Source organism: Atractosteus spatula, chromosome 11, assembly GCF_055471065.1.
Source record: "Atractosteus spatula isolate fAtrSpa1 chromosome 11, fAtrSpa1.hap1, whole genome shotgun sequence".
NCBI lineage: Eukaryota > Metazoa > Chordata > Actinopteri > Semionotiformes > Lepisosteidae > Atractosteus > Atractosteus spatula.
Genome location: NC_142716.1, coordinates 49848839 through 49860201, shown reverse-complemented (window position 1 = coordinate 49860201; position 11363 = coordinate 49848839). Strand labels below are relative to the sequence as shown.

At 56.1% G+C, this 11363-nt stretch overlaps 2 protein-coding genes across 2 annotated transcripts; one reads left to right on the top strand and one right to left on the bottom strand.

Annotated features, from left to right (window-relative positions):
- Positions 1 to 2828, bottom strand: c11h17orf67 (chromosome 11 C17orf67 homolog). Its single transcript, XM_088928241.1, has 4 exons — positions 2612 to 2828; positions 1197 to 1297; positions 298 to 458; positions 1 to 205 (listed from the first exon to the last, which is right to left on the bottom strand). Exons 1-3 carry the CDS (start codon positions 2826 to 2828, stop codon positions 342 to 344), a joined length of 435 nt encoding a protein of 144 aa, XP_088784367.1. The 3' UTR covers positions 1 to 205; positions 298 to 341.
- A 578-nt stretch (positions 2829 to 3406) lies between these two features.
- On the top strand, positions 3407 to 11351 carry dgke (diacylglycerol kinase, epsilon). The gene is made up of 11 exons (XM_088927463.1): positions 3407 to 4364; positions 5186 to 5345; positions 7130 to 7249; positions 7847 to 7990; positions 8271 to 8428; positions 8991 to 9042; positions 9221 to 9334; positions 10161 to 10232; positions 10501 to 10628; positions 10731 to 10842; positions 11028 to 11351. The coding sequence occupies exons 1-11, from the start codon at positions 3925 to 3927 to the stop codon at positions 11229 to 11231; spliced, it is 1704 nt and encodes a 567-aa protein (XP_088783589.1). The 5' UTR covers positions 3407 to 3924; the 3' UTR covers positions 11232 to 11351.
- Positions 11352 to 11363: the final 12 nt, after the last annotated feature.

Here is an 11363-nt window from a genome sequence, read left to right as displayed (position 1 = left end):
TTTAATATTCAGGATAAAGTCACAGAGGGCTTTTTTTCTAAAAGGACAGGTGTCATCACACCCTTAGTACAAAAGCCAGCTGCTTTAAGAATGCGTACAGAGGGGCTTGCTATAGGACCACTATCAGAATATTCTAGAGGCTCTTCGGGCAGAAATCATCTTCGGGCAGGACGCTTCCGGGTGCTCGTGCTCTCAGGCCCGCGCTCTGCAGAGAAAGGAAACGCATTTGAGCGTCTCGCGGCGGCAGAACTGCGCCCGCGTCGGTGGTCTCGAGGAGAGCGCGTGCGTTATACAGACCCCCGGGGACGGGCGCGCCGGGCCGCTCAAGGCCGGACCCGGGCTCAGACCGGGTGCACGTAGTTGCGGTCGCAGCGCGGGAAGCAGTGCGGGTTCAGCCAGTGCTCCAGGTCGGTCTCCCGGGCGCGCTGCTCCAGCCTCTGCAGGTACAGCATGTGCTCCTGTCCGGGGGCATAAGGACAGGTGAGGACATTCTCCCCGTCACTGACCCCAGGTCACAGGCAGACCTGGCTGTCCAGAGAGGACAGGATCAGTGACCACAGCCTGGCCAGAGAAACTGGACACAGGCAGACCTGGCTGTCCAGAGAGGACAGGCTCAGTGACCACAGCCTGGCCAGAGACACTGGACACAGGCGGACCTGGCTGTCCAGAGAGGACAGGCTCAGTGACCAGAGCCTGGCCAGAGACACTGAACACAGGCGGACCTGGCTGTCCAGAGAGGACAGGCTCAGTGACCAGAGCCTGGCCAGAGACACTGGACACAGGCAGACCTGGCTGTCCAGAGAGGACAGGCTCAGTGACCACAGCCTGGCCAGAGACACTGGACACAGGCAGACCTGGCTGTCCAGAGAGGACATGCTCAGTGACCACAGCCTGGAGAACCAGGCACAGGGACATTCTTCTACACTGCAAGAAACACTCAGGAATCAAATATTCCACAAAATAGCAAATACCCACAACTGCCAGAATTAGTTTGCAATTCTCCTCTGGAAGAAGAAGCCCAGTATGTGGTCAGAGGGCAGATGGGCAGACGTCCAGCTCTGTTCAAATCTGTTGCCTCAGTATCTCCCTTAGCAACTCAGCCAGGTTTTTGCCTCAGTTTCTGCTCTGAAATACTGTTCTGTTTGTTTACATATTTACACTGTAGCAGTCCGCCTGCAGGCAACAGAAAGCTTTACCCTGTTTGGCTCATCGGGAAACCCCGCCTTCCTGGGGCGGTCCTGCCTTTTGCTCCTCAGCAGCTGCTTGGCAATGTTCTCCTTCAGAATGGGAGAGGCATCTGACAAGAGACAGGAGACACAGGGAGACCATGCAGAGGGGGCACAGACCATACAGAGGGAATACAGACCATACAGAGAGAATATAGACCATACAGAGATAATACAGACCATACAGAGGGAGCACAGTCCATACAGAGAGAATACAGACCATACAGAGAGAATGGGAGATTAACCTGGGTGGAAATGAGACTTCCATTGTGAACTGAAAGTGTGCAACAGTGTGTTTGATCCTTCTCTGTTCTAATCTACAGGAGAGGAGCACCAGGCATCTCCTGGGCACTCACGGTCCCAGACAGGCTCCGGTTGTTATGAAGTTTGAACCAGACAAGTGTTAACATTCATCGCCTCCCCAAACCCCTTCTCTGCTATTCCTGGCTAATTTCTCATTTCCTTACACCTGACTTCACATTAGAAAACTAAACCGGGGCAAGGAGATTTTGGACTGGAGGAAAATAAATTCTAAAAACAAATCTGAGAACAGGCCAGTCTTTGTTTTTCTGAGAACAGAGCCCAGCATTTTTCCACCTGGGGGGGAAGGGACAGACCTGGCCCCCCAGTGTCCACGCAGGTGGATCCAGCAGGGGGTCAGGACTCCCTGTGGTTTGGGGACTGATTTAAAACTGCAGCTCCCGGAAAATGGGCAGCCTCTGTCCTCCTGACGCGGACTCCCGCTCTGACCCGGAGCAGGGGCCCCTCCTGGTGAATTAACAAAGGGCCCTTTCAGCTGCCCTGCAGAGGCCCCTTCAGCAGCCCAGGCACACGCTGACGTGGCCAGCACTCCTGCTGCTCCACTCGGGCCTCTTCTCTCATGGGGCCACACCAGTCTGAGCAGATGTGACAAACACACACTTCTGTTGTTTCCACAGCGGTCTTCTTCGCTCTGCAGTTCAAGCTTCGTGATCCTCTGGGAGAAATGTCCTTTCAATGGACAGTCCAGTACAGCAATGCGAGCACACGAGGAAGAGCAGCAGTACTGCAGCGCGTTTTCAAATATTTCTTCCTTAAAAAAATCTGCGCAGCTCTCGGCACTGATCAGTGGGCTATTTCATGGGTTCATGGCTACACTCGAGATTCATATGATATGGGTATTATTAATATGGGAATGCATTTCTGAAATATATATTTTAAAGATTAATACATTCTAATTTAAGTGGAATATAAACTTTTTATCAAACTGCCACACTAAGCGAAGGCACCCACTCATTTTATAAATCATTCAGTTTCAAAATGTGAACACACCTGAAAACGATCTGCTGCCGTTCCTACGTGTAAAACAGCGATTCTGTTGCAGCGGGGCGAAGCCGTGTCCCTACCTGTGCAGGAGGTCAGCAAGACCAGAGCCAGGACCAGAGCCACGAGCGTCTTCATGTCCAGCTGTGTCCCTGCCCGCTGCTGCTGCCGTTCTGAGCGCGAGCCGCGGGGGGAACGGCTCCAGTCGATGCTTACGTCACCCGTCCCCCGGACCGGCCTAGCGCGCAGCTGGCAACATCTGGGTCTGCTGCGGCTTGTACACTGAACGACTCGGCGCATCCTGCTTTATTTATCATACTGAACATGCGCAGGATGCATTTATTACTTTTGAGTATATGATTTTGTGTTGGGATTTTTTTTTCTGTTATGACTTGAAAGAAAACACTTTTCTCCAAATCAAATCCGAACTTGTGGACCTGGTATCAAAGCGCCCTTTTGACGTTTAGGGATGTAGTGCGCGCCCTGTCCACTCAGCGGCGCTGCAAACCTGTTGTTGCGGTCTTGTTTTTATTCTACGGAGTCGGGATATGGCTCAGCGCTACACGAGTCCCCGCATCATAATGGAGGTTTCATTTCTGTCTTGTATGTGATAAGATGGCAGAGCTGGGAGACTTTGTTTACACCATGAGCAAAAATTCGAATCCGACCAAAGCAATTCTATGGCGTTTTGTTAACTTTCAGAATGCACAGAGCTGATTAAAGGCAGAGGACAGTGTGGTACAGAAATGTGAAAGCTGTGCTTGATCGCTCTGCGGGATGTGGTCTGTAGAGGCGCCGCTGACTTTATCGCGCGGTGCAGCTGTTTCCGCGTGCGGAGCCCGAGCCGGGGGCAGGAGCACCGTGACGTCACGGTTTCCGCTTCCGCTGATTGGCCGACATGACAGCCGCAGCAGGCGCAGGGGTCGGGGTCGTGCTGTGGGCATTGATGGATGACACCGCCGTGGCTGGATCTGCGTGTCCGGCCGAGGCGCAGCTCAGCGGCTGCTTGCGAGGGCAGGGGGCGCGGGCCGCGGTTTGAGCGGCGTGGGGATGCTGCGCGCCTCGGGGCTGGGCTGGTCACTGCAGGAGTCTGCGGCACGGGGGCTCGTGTTCGCTAGTTTCGCTGAAACCTCGTCTCCATCAAGATCTGTCTCAGCGGCCGCCCGCGGCTGAGCCCGTACGTTAGTCCTTCCTGCGTGAACTCGTCCCGGCTTATTGCAAGCCACGCGAATCACGGGATGCGTGGAAACCGCCCTCCCAGAGGCACCTGCGTTGTGGCGCTGTGCTGAGCGACAACCGGCTCGTGTTTCTCCGCTGAAACAGTCGCCGTGTCGTCTGTAAACAAAGCGGCCGCGCACAGAGAGAGGCAGACGAACGTCTCTCCTGCAGCAGCGCGATGGAGGCGGAGGAGGGGGGCGAGCCGGCCCGGGACGAATGGAGGCTCCTGGCTTGGACCGCGCTGGCGGTGCTGGTGCCGGTGGCCCTGACGCTGTGGTGCAGCGTGCAGCGCTCCCGCAGGAAGATGCTGATCAGGGACATTTTCCGGCGGAGCAAGCACGACTGGCGCTACACCGACCTCTTCAACAAGCCCACGTACTGCTGCCTGTGCGCCCAGCACATCCTGCAGGGCGCCTTCTGCGAGTGCTGCGGGGTGTGCGCGGACGAGCGCTGCCTGCGCCGCGCCGACAGGAGCCTGCCCTGCAAGGAGATCATGGCGCCGGGGCAGGGGGACGGCTCGCTGGCTCACCGCTGGGTCCGGGGCAACGTCCCGCTCTGCAGCTACTGCGTGGTGTGCCAGCAGCAGTGCGGCACGCAGCCCCGGCTGTGCGACTACAGGTGAGAGCGGGGTGACCTCTTGGGGTCTCGGCTACAGGCTCTGCCCCGAGAGAGTTTATTCTGCACATCTGGAATGAGCTGCTGTTACTGCACAGCGATGGAAACTCCGCTGAGCGACAGCTGGAACCATTTTGGCTCCTACTGATTGCAGACTGTGTTAGAACGTGTACTGATGGAGAAAATACCATTTTAACGTCTATATAGATAGACATGAAGCGTCTGAGGGCGATGCTTATAGAAGAGTCTGCAGCTCTTAGGCCCTTGAACGGCTCAGGCTGATGCGTTTCCCAGTCGTGTCGCTGACCGCTGCCCCAGTTCAGGAGGCGGAGTTTCCCCGGCTTGGAGCTGGCAGCGCTGCGGTGTTGCGATCCCAGACGAGGGGCATCGGAGCTCGCGGGGAAGCCGGTGTGTGTCTGAGTCGGCGCTTGCAGGGCCCTGTTGCCCAACGGGGAATTGCAGTCGCCAGAGAGAGGCTGAGCACTAGGCCCTCATTCGCTCTCTGTGGCGTTTAGCTTTCCTTTCTGGGGAAGACCCAGAACCGGCAGCTCTGCTCCCCCGATTCTGCCAGTTGCCTGAAGCCCCCTGCCACAGGGGTGGCACAGCCTGGATTCGGAACCCACGCCACCCCTCCTGTTCGTGGTGGATTAGAGACGTGATGGACGAGTGTCCGTTGTTGCCCGTGTCTGAGTCTCCGATGGGCTCCGGTGCAGACCGGGTCTGAGCAGGGCGCCCCCTGGTGCTTGCGCTGAGCAGGGCGCCCCCTGGTGCTTGCGCTGAGCAGGGTGCCCCCTTGTGCCCCCTTGTGCCCCCTTGCGCTGCAGGTGTATCTGGTGCCAGACCACGGTGCACGACGACTGCAGGCCCGGCCTGGCGGACGGGGGCCACTGTGACCTGGGGGAGTTCCGCAGCCTGATCATCCCCCCGAGCTACCTGCACCGCGTCAACCGGCTGCGCCGCGGGCAGGCGGACGAGTACCGGCAGGTAGGGGGGCACACCTGTACAGGTGCCCGAGGGAGGAGGGGGGCTCTTTCACTTGTGCTGATGCCTCAGAAGCTGCAGGCATGGTGTTCAGGCTTGTCAAGGGTATCGTCATACTTACCGGAGTACAATGAAGTGCTCGATGGCGTTTCCTCGCATAACGAACGACACAACAGATTGTTGGACACAAGAACGTCAGACAAAAGCATGTGTGTCAGCAGCACAGCGGAGAGTAGCGGTGAAAATACAGGTAGCAGCAGTGTACATGAGATTAGTACACAATACAGTAGCAGCAGTATACTGAGGGTAAGAGCTGTAATCTTTATCAGAATTCAAATAGCAGCAGTATGCAAAAACCAAGTAGTGGCAGTATTGTGAGTTCATTGCAAAAGCAGCTGGATTAAGGATGAAGAGGCGGTTGATATCATGATTATTGATCATAAAGGATAAAGAGGTGGAGTTTAGCAGTCTTGTGGCTGTGGGAAAGAAGCTTCTGCTCCTTTATATTCCTGAACCTTCTGCCTGAAGGAAGAAGAGAGAAAAAAGCCATTCCCAGGGTGGGTCTGGGCTTTGGGTATATCATTCGCTGTTCTGGGGCGGCACGTGGTTGAGGAGGGTCTGAGTGGAAGGGAGTTCTGTACAGTGATGGGCCACCCTTCTGTTATTTTATACGCTCAGAAGATGAGTAATTGCTGTTCCAAACTGTAATGCATCCAGTGAAAATGCTTTCTATAGTACATCTGTAGAAATTTGTGAGTGCTTTTGAAGACCAAATCTCCTGAGTCACTTGAGGAAGTAGATGCGCTGGTCTGCACTTATGATGACTTCATCTACTTGATGGGACCAGGTCAGGTTGTTGGTGATGTGAATGTCCTTCTCCACAGCAGCCCTGTTAATGTAGACAGGAGCATAGCCTCCTCCCTGCTTCCTGAAGGCAACAACCAGCTCCTTAGTTTTGCTGACGTTGAGGGTGAAGTCCTCACCCCCAGGTCCTTAACCTCTTTCCTGTACTCCATTTCATCATTATTTGTGAGCTGAGCTGCAATGGTGGTGCTGTCAGCAAGCTTGAAGAGGGAGTTGGAGCTCCAAGAAGTCCAAGATCCGGTTACAGAGAGAAGTACTAAGGCCCAGGTCTGAGAGCTTGGCGTCTAATTTGTATACTATTATGGTATTAAAAGATGAACTATAATTGGTGAATAGTAATATGGTGCTGGTGTTTATATTGTCAAGATGGGGCAAAGCCGTGTGTGGTGCAAGGGAGATGGCATCAGCTGTGGAGCTGTCATGTCTGTATGCAGACTGAAGTGGATCAGGATCGTCTGTGAAGCCGGAGTTGATGTCTCATTACTCACCTCTCACAGCACTTCGTTATGACAGCTGTGAGTGCTACTGGGCAATAGTCATTAAGACATGTTACCTTATTTTTCTTGTGTACTGGAGTAGGGGTGGTCCTCTTGGAGCAGGCAGGAACAGCAGACTGCTGGAGTGAGAGGTCAAATATGTCTGTAAAGACTCCAGCCAGCTGGGCTGCGCAGGCTTTGAGAACATGGACCAGGTATTTGGTCCGGCCCTGCTGCATTGCGAGTGTTGACCCATTTTGTGTGTTGTCCCCACGACAGTGCATGTTCAAAACGGGCGTAAAAGGCATTAAGCTCATCTGGGAGAGTTTGAACGTCCTCGGTGGCGCGTCTGCTGCTGGTGTCGGTGTTGTGCGGTTCTTGTCACGGCCGTGGTGGAAGCCTGACGCCTCCCTCCTCCTCCTCCTCTCCCTCTCTCTCTGGGCGCAGCTGGCCGCTGCCTGCGGCCCGAACTGGATGCCTGTCCTGGTCCTGGCCAACACGCGCAGTGGGAACAACATGGCCGAGGTGCTGCTGGGGGAGTTCAAGACGCTGCTGAACCCAGTGCAGGTGAGCGACTTATAAAAAATAAAGTTTTTATAATATTAAATTAAAGTAATTAAAGTAAAGTAAAGTTTTAAAGTTTTACTTTAAGTTTAATATTATTAATTGCAAAATTATAGTGTAATAGTATAATAATATTACAGATAAAGTTAATCTAAATTTCTGCATAACACAGGAAATGCAGTGCAAGTTATTCAGGAAATGGGCATGGAGCATTCCTATCTAACAAATCCTCCAGTTAACCAGTCTCTCTTCCTGCGAGATAGCTGGAGGTTTGGCGTCTCTTGGACTCGGCAGGAGCTGCTGTTGGTCACGGCCGCACTGCGGTGGGACTGGGGGCTGGCGCGGCGCTGTGGTGCTGGAGGGGGGCTCGTGTGTTGCTGGCTGATAGGCAGCTTTATTGCTCTCTTTCTCCTGACAGGCTGGCGTGGTAGCGCCCCCTTCAGGCCTGTGAGCCCTCTGGCTGGCCAAAGGTTTCCTGTGCTGTGGGGACTCGTGTCCAGCAGGGCAGCGCTGTGCGTGCGCGTGTGCGCGTGTGTGTACGCAGAGCACTGCGCTCAGGGTCTGTGCTGATTCTGCGCTCGGCTCCCTCTCGCCCTGCAGGTGTTCGATCTGACGCAGTTCCCCCCCGCCAAGGCCCTGCAGCTCTGCGCCCTGCTCCCTGCGGGCTGCGCGCGCGTGCTGGTCTGCGGGGGCGATGGGACGGTGGGCTGGGTGCTGGACGCCATCGACGCCATGAAGCTGAAGGTCAGTGGCCGCACCGGGGCGGGGCTGCGGTAACGCGCGCTGCGGGCTGTTTCCCTGCAGTAGGAAACTGTGCCCTTCGTGTCTGAAATCCCCCGCGCCCCTTCTGACTCTCTCTGGGCCGCTGCTCCTGCAGGGTGCACTCTGGGGGGTGTCTCATCGTGGGGACAGAGTGTCTGTGCAGGTGTGGTCTGCTGCCCCCCGGCGGTTTGTCGAGCCGGTGCAGCTGAGCGCCCCTGCGGTGAACCCACTGTCCGGTTCTGTCTGTTCCCTGTGGGTTCAGGGCCAGGAGCAGTTCGTGCCTCGGGTGACCATCCTGCCGCTGGGCACAGGGAACGACTTGTCCAACTCGCTGGGCTGGGGCGCGGGGTACGCCGGCGAGATCCCCGTGGAGCAGGTCCTGCGCAACATCCTGGAGGCAGAGGCCGTCAAGCTGGACAGGTGAGGCCGTGCTCCCTCTCCCCCAGCGCGGAGGAGCTTCTTCACTGGCTGCCTCGGGCTCAGCGCACGTGCATGTCGGCTGCTTGCTGGGCCTCCCCTCCATCTCACACCAGAAGGGTCCTGCTGTCCCATCACAGTCCTGCCTTCTGGAGCACCTCTGGCCATAGCCCAGACACAACAGGTCTGACGCACAACGCTAGGCACAAAACGAAGCACGCACAGACACTGCACCGTCCAGAACAGCTTGACGCTGCGCATCATCATGAGGAATTGCATGGCTGATATTTTTTATGCCAGGGACAGTGCGGGCAAATGGTTCATTTCTTGATCAGTGTTGGTAGGATGTTCTAGAAGACAGGGCTGCACAGAGCCGGTCAGCGTGTTTCAGCTCAGTTCCTTCATGGGTCTTCCTGCTTCTCTGTCTTTAGTCACTTTGGAAATTTTGTCTGCTCGAGGCCTTTAAAAATTCAGCTTTGTGCCTGTTTCATCCTAAATGCAAATTTAACCTCTGGGCACAAGAGTGGTGAGTGTCTGAGCGCTGTCCTGCCTGTGTCTTTTCCAGGTGGAAGGTCCAGGTTACTCCGAAAGGATACTACAGCTTCCGGAAGCCCAAGGTGAGCTCGGTGGGGCTTTGTGCGCGTCCTGCTCGGTGCTGAGGGCAGTCTCTTCGCTCGGCTCAGCCGGCGCTGTGGATATCATGAGAATTACTTCTCTCTGGACCACGGAAAGCCATCGGTAAGTTCACAGCCACGCGAGGGCGGAAGAGTCTGTAAACGAGCGTTTTGTGTGCAGGTGCTGACGATGAATAATTACTTCTCGGTGGGGCCCGACGCACTGATGGCGCTGAACTTCCATGCCCATCGCGAGAAAGTGCCCTCGCTCTTCAACAGCAGGATCATCAACAAGGTGAGGCGGGCAGGGGGTCGGGGCAGAGGGCAGAGGGCAGGAGGCGGGCCTCTGTCCCACGCAGTTGGGAGATACCCAGCTGGGGTGACAGGACTACCCCAGTGTCCCCAGAACCCTAATTGCATGGCAATCAGTCCTTTTCTTGGGAATGTTTCTCTAGGTGGGCTCTGCTCTCCTGTTGCTGGTGCTCATTGTATCTTGAACCAAATACTCTTCCTGAGACCATTCAAGAGACAGGTTCTATGGTTCTATCTGACCTTAAAACTCGCCTTTTACTAAGGCCCGTGCTTGACTGTCTTACGGTCTGTCTTGTATGATTTATTTTATTGTATTACTATTATTTGTACAGCGTCCTTGGGTTCGGAAAAGTGCTGTATAAATAAATTATTAGTTGTTATGGCAATAAAGTATTGAACTTAAAAGTTCCTCGTGCAGATGTCAGGCAGACGTCTCACTTTAGGAGCTGGGTGGACAACACACAGATAACACACTGCTTTTACAATATGGTTCAGCTCCAGTAGCCTTAGAAAAGAAGGCTTCAGATGGCACTGTCACGTTTTTTACAAAATCTCCAAATTGTTTTTCATTTACTCTTTTACCGGACAGTGGGGGCAGCGTAGCCTGGTGGGTGAGCCTTGGGTGATGTACTGGAACCCAGTTCCTCTAGTCCTCCCAGTCGTTGTGGGAGTGGGGACCCAGGGGGCTGGGGTCACCTGTTCGCAGGTCCGCTGAGCCTGCTGAGACTGGCGCCAGGGGCCGCTCTGGCCCGATGGACCTCTGTGGCTCCGGAGTGGACTGTTCACTTCTTCTCCTACCTGTTTTCCAGGCTGTGTATTTTTTCTACGGAACCAAAGATTGCCTGGTCCAGGAGTGCAGGGACCTGGACAAGAGGGTGGAGGTACTGCCGGCGCTGTTTCCCCCGGCCCCTGTGTGTCATGTGCACATCTGGCCCCTGCGTGTCACGTGCACATCTGGCCATGAATGAAGTGTCACGAACAGACGAGTCTCTGCTTAAAAGATCGTATTCATTTAGCATATTCGTCTTTGTGCCTCTTTAAGCCAACTTGGGGATGATCCTGCAGCTTTTAGAGCCAGGAGTCTGGCGTCTGCCCCCTGCAGGTGACCCCAGGGTAACGGCTGCCCTCTTTCCCTGTATCCCTGTGCAGCTGGAGCTGGACGGCGAGAGGGTGCCACTGCCCAGCCTGGAGGGCATCATCGTGCTCAACATCGGCTACTGGGGCGGCGGCTGCCGGCTGTGGGAGGGCATGGGCGACGAGCCCTGTCCGCCAACCAGGTAGGCCGGGGCAGCGCATGGCAGGGCCTTGTGGCAGGGCGGCTCAGGGGAGCCGGGGGCGAGGCTCTGGTCCTGACGCTGCCCCGTGTGTCCGTGCCCCAGGCTGGACGACGGCCTGCTGGAGGTGGTGGGGGTGTTCGGCTCGTTCCACTGCGCCCAGATCCAGGTCAAGGTGGCCAACCCGGTGCGTCTCGGCCAGGCCCACACGGTCAGGGTGAGTCCGCCCCGCCTCTTCGCTCTCCGCGTGGACCTGCTGTCCCGGAACCGGGCTCTTCCGGGCCGGGCCGGTTTCGCACTGTGAGCTGCTGCGTGCCTGTGATGACCCTGACGTGTGTGTTTGTGTGTGTGTGTGTGTGTTTTCGGGGACCCTGACGTGCCGCTGTGCGGTCTCCCTGGCAGCTGGTGTTGAAGAGCTCCAGGATGCCCATGCAGGTGGACGGGGAGCCCTGGGCACAGGGGCCCTGCACGGTCACCATCACGCACAAGACCCAGGCGCTGATGCTGTACCACTGCGCCGACCAGACCGACGACGAGGACGACAACTCCAGCAGCTCCGAGCACGAGGCCCCTCCCAGCGCGCCGGCGCCCAGCCCCGAGGGCTAGACCCGGCTGGCACAGCGGGCACAGCGGGCACAGCGAGCACGCCTCCCGGTAATCCCCAAATCCGCACAGTCTCCATCTCCCTCTCCAGGGACTCTCCGGGGCACCGGCGGTCTGGGTGCTTGTGCCAAGATT

Bases quoted from the DNA above. Each gene is read 5' to 3' on its own strand.
- c11h17orf67 (XM_088928241.1), bottom strand. From the start codon at position 2,828: ATGCGCCGAGTCGTTCAGTGTACAAGCCGCAGCAGACCCAGATGTTGC. The intron at 1,298-2,611 runs GTAGGGACACGG...GTCTCTTGTCAG, and splicing joins CTTGCTGACCTCCTGCACAG to ATGCCTCTCCCATTCTGAAG. The intron at 459-1,196 runs GTAAAGCTTTCT...GCCCCCGGACAG, and splicing joins TTCCCGATGAGCCAAACAGG to GAGCACATGCTGTACCTGCA.
- dgke (XM_088927463.1), top strand. From the start codon at position 3,925: ATGGAGGCGGAGGAGGGGGGCGAGCCGGCCCGGGACGAATGGAGGCTC. The intron at 7,991-8,270 runs GTCAGTGGCCGC...CTGTGGGTTCAG, and splicing joins TCGACGCCATGAAGCTGAAG to GGCCAGGAGCAGTTCGTGCC. The intron at 8,429-8,990 runs GTGAGGCCGTGC...TGTCTTTTCCAG, and splicing joins GAGGCCGTCAAGCTGGACAG to GTGGAAGGTCCAGGTTACTC.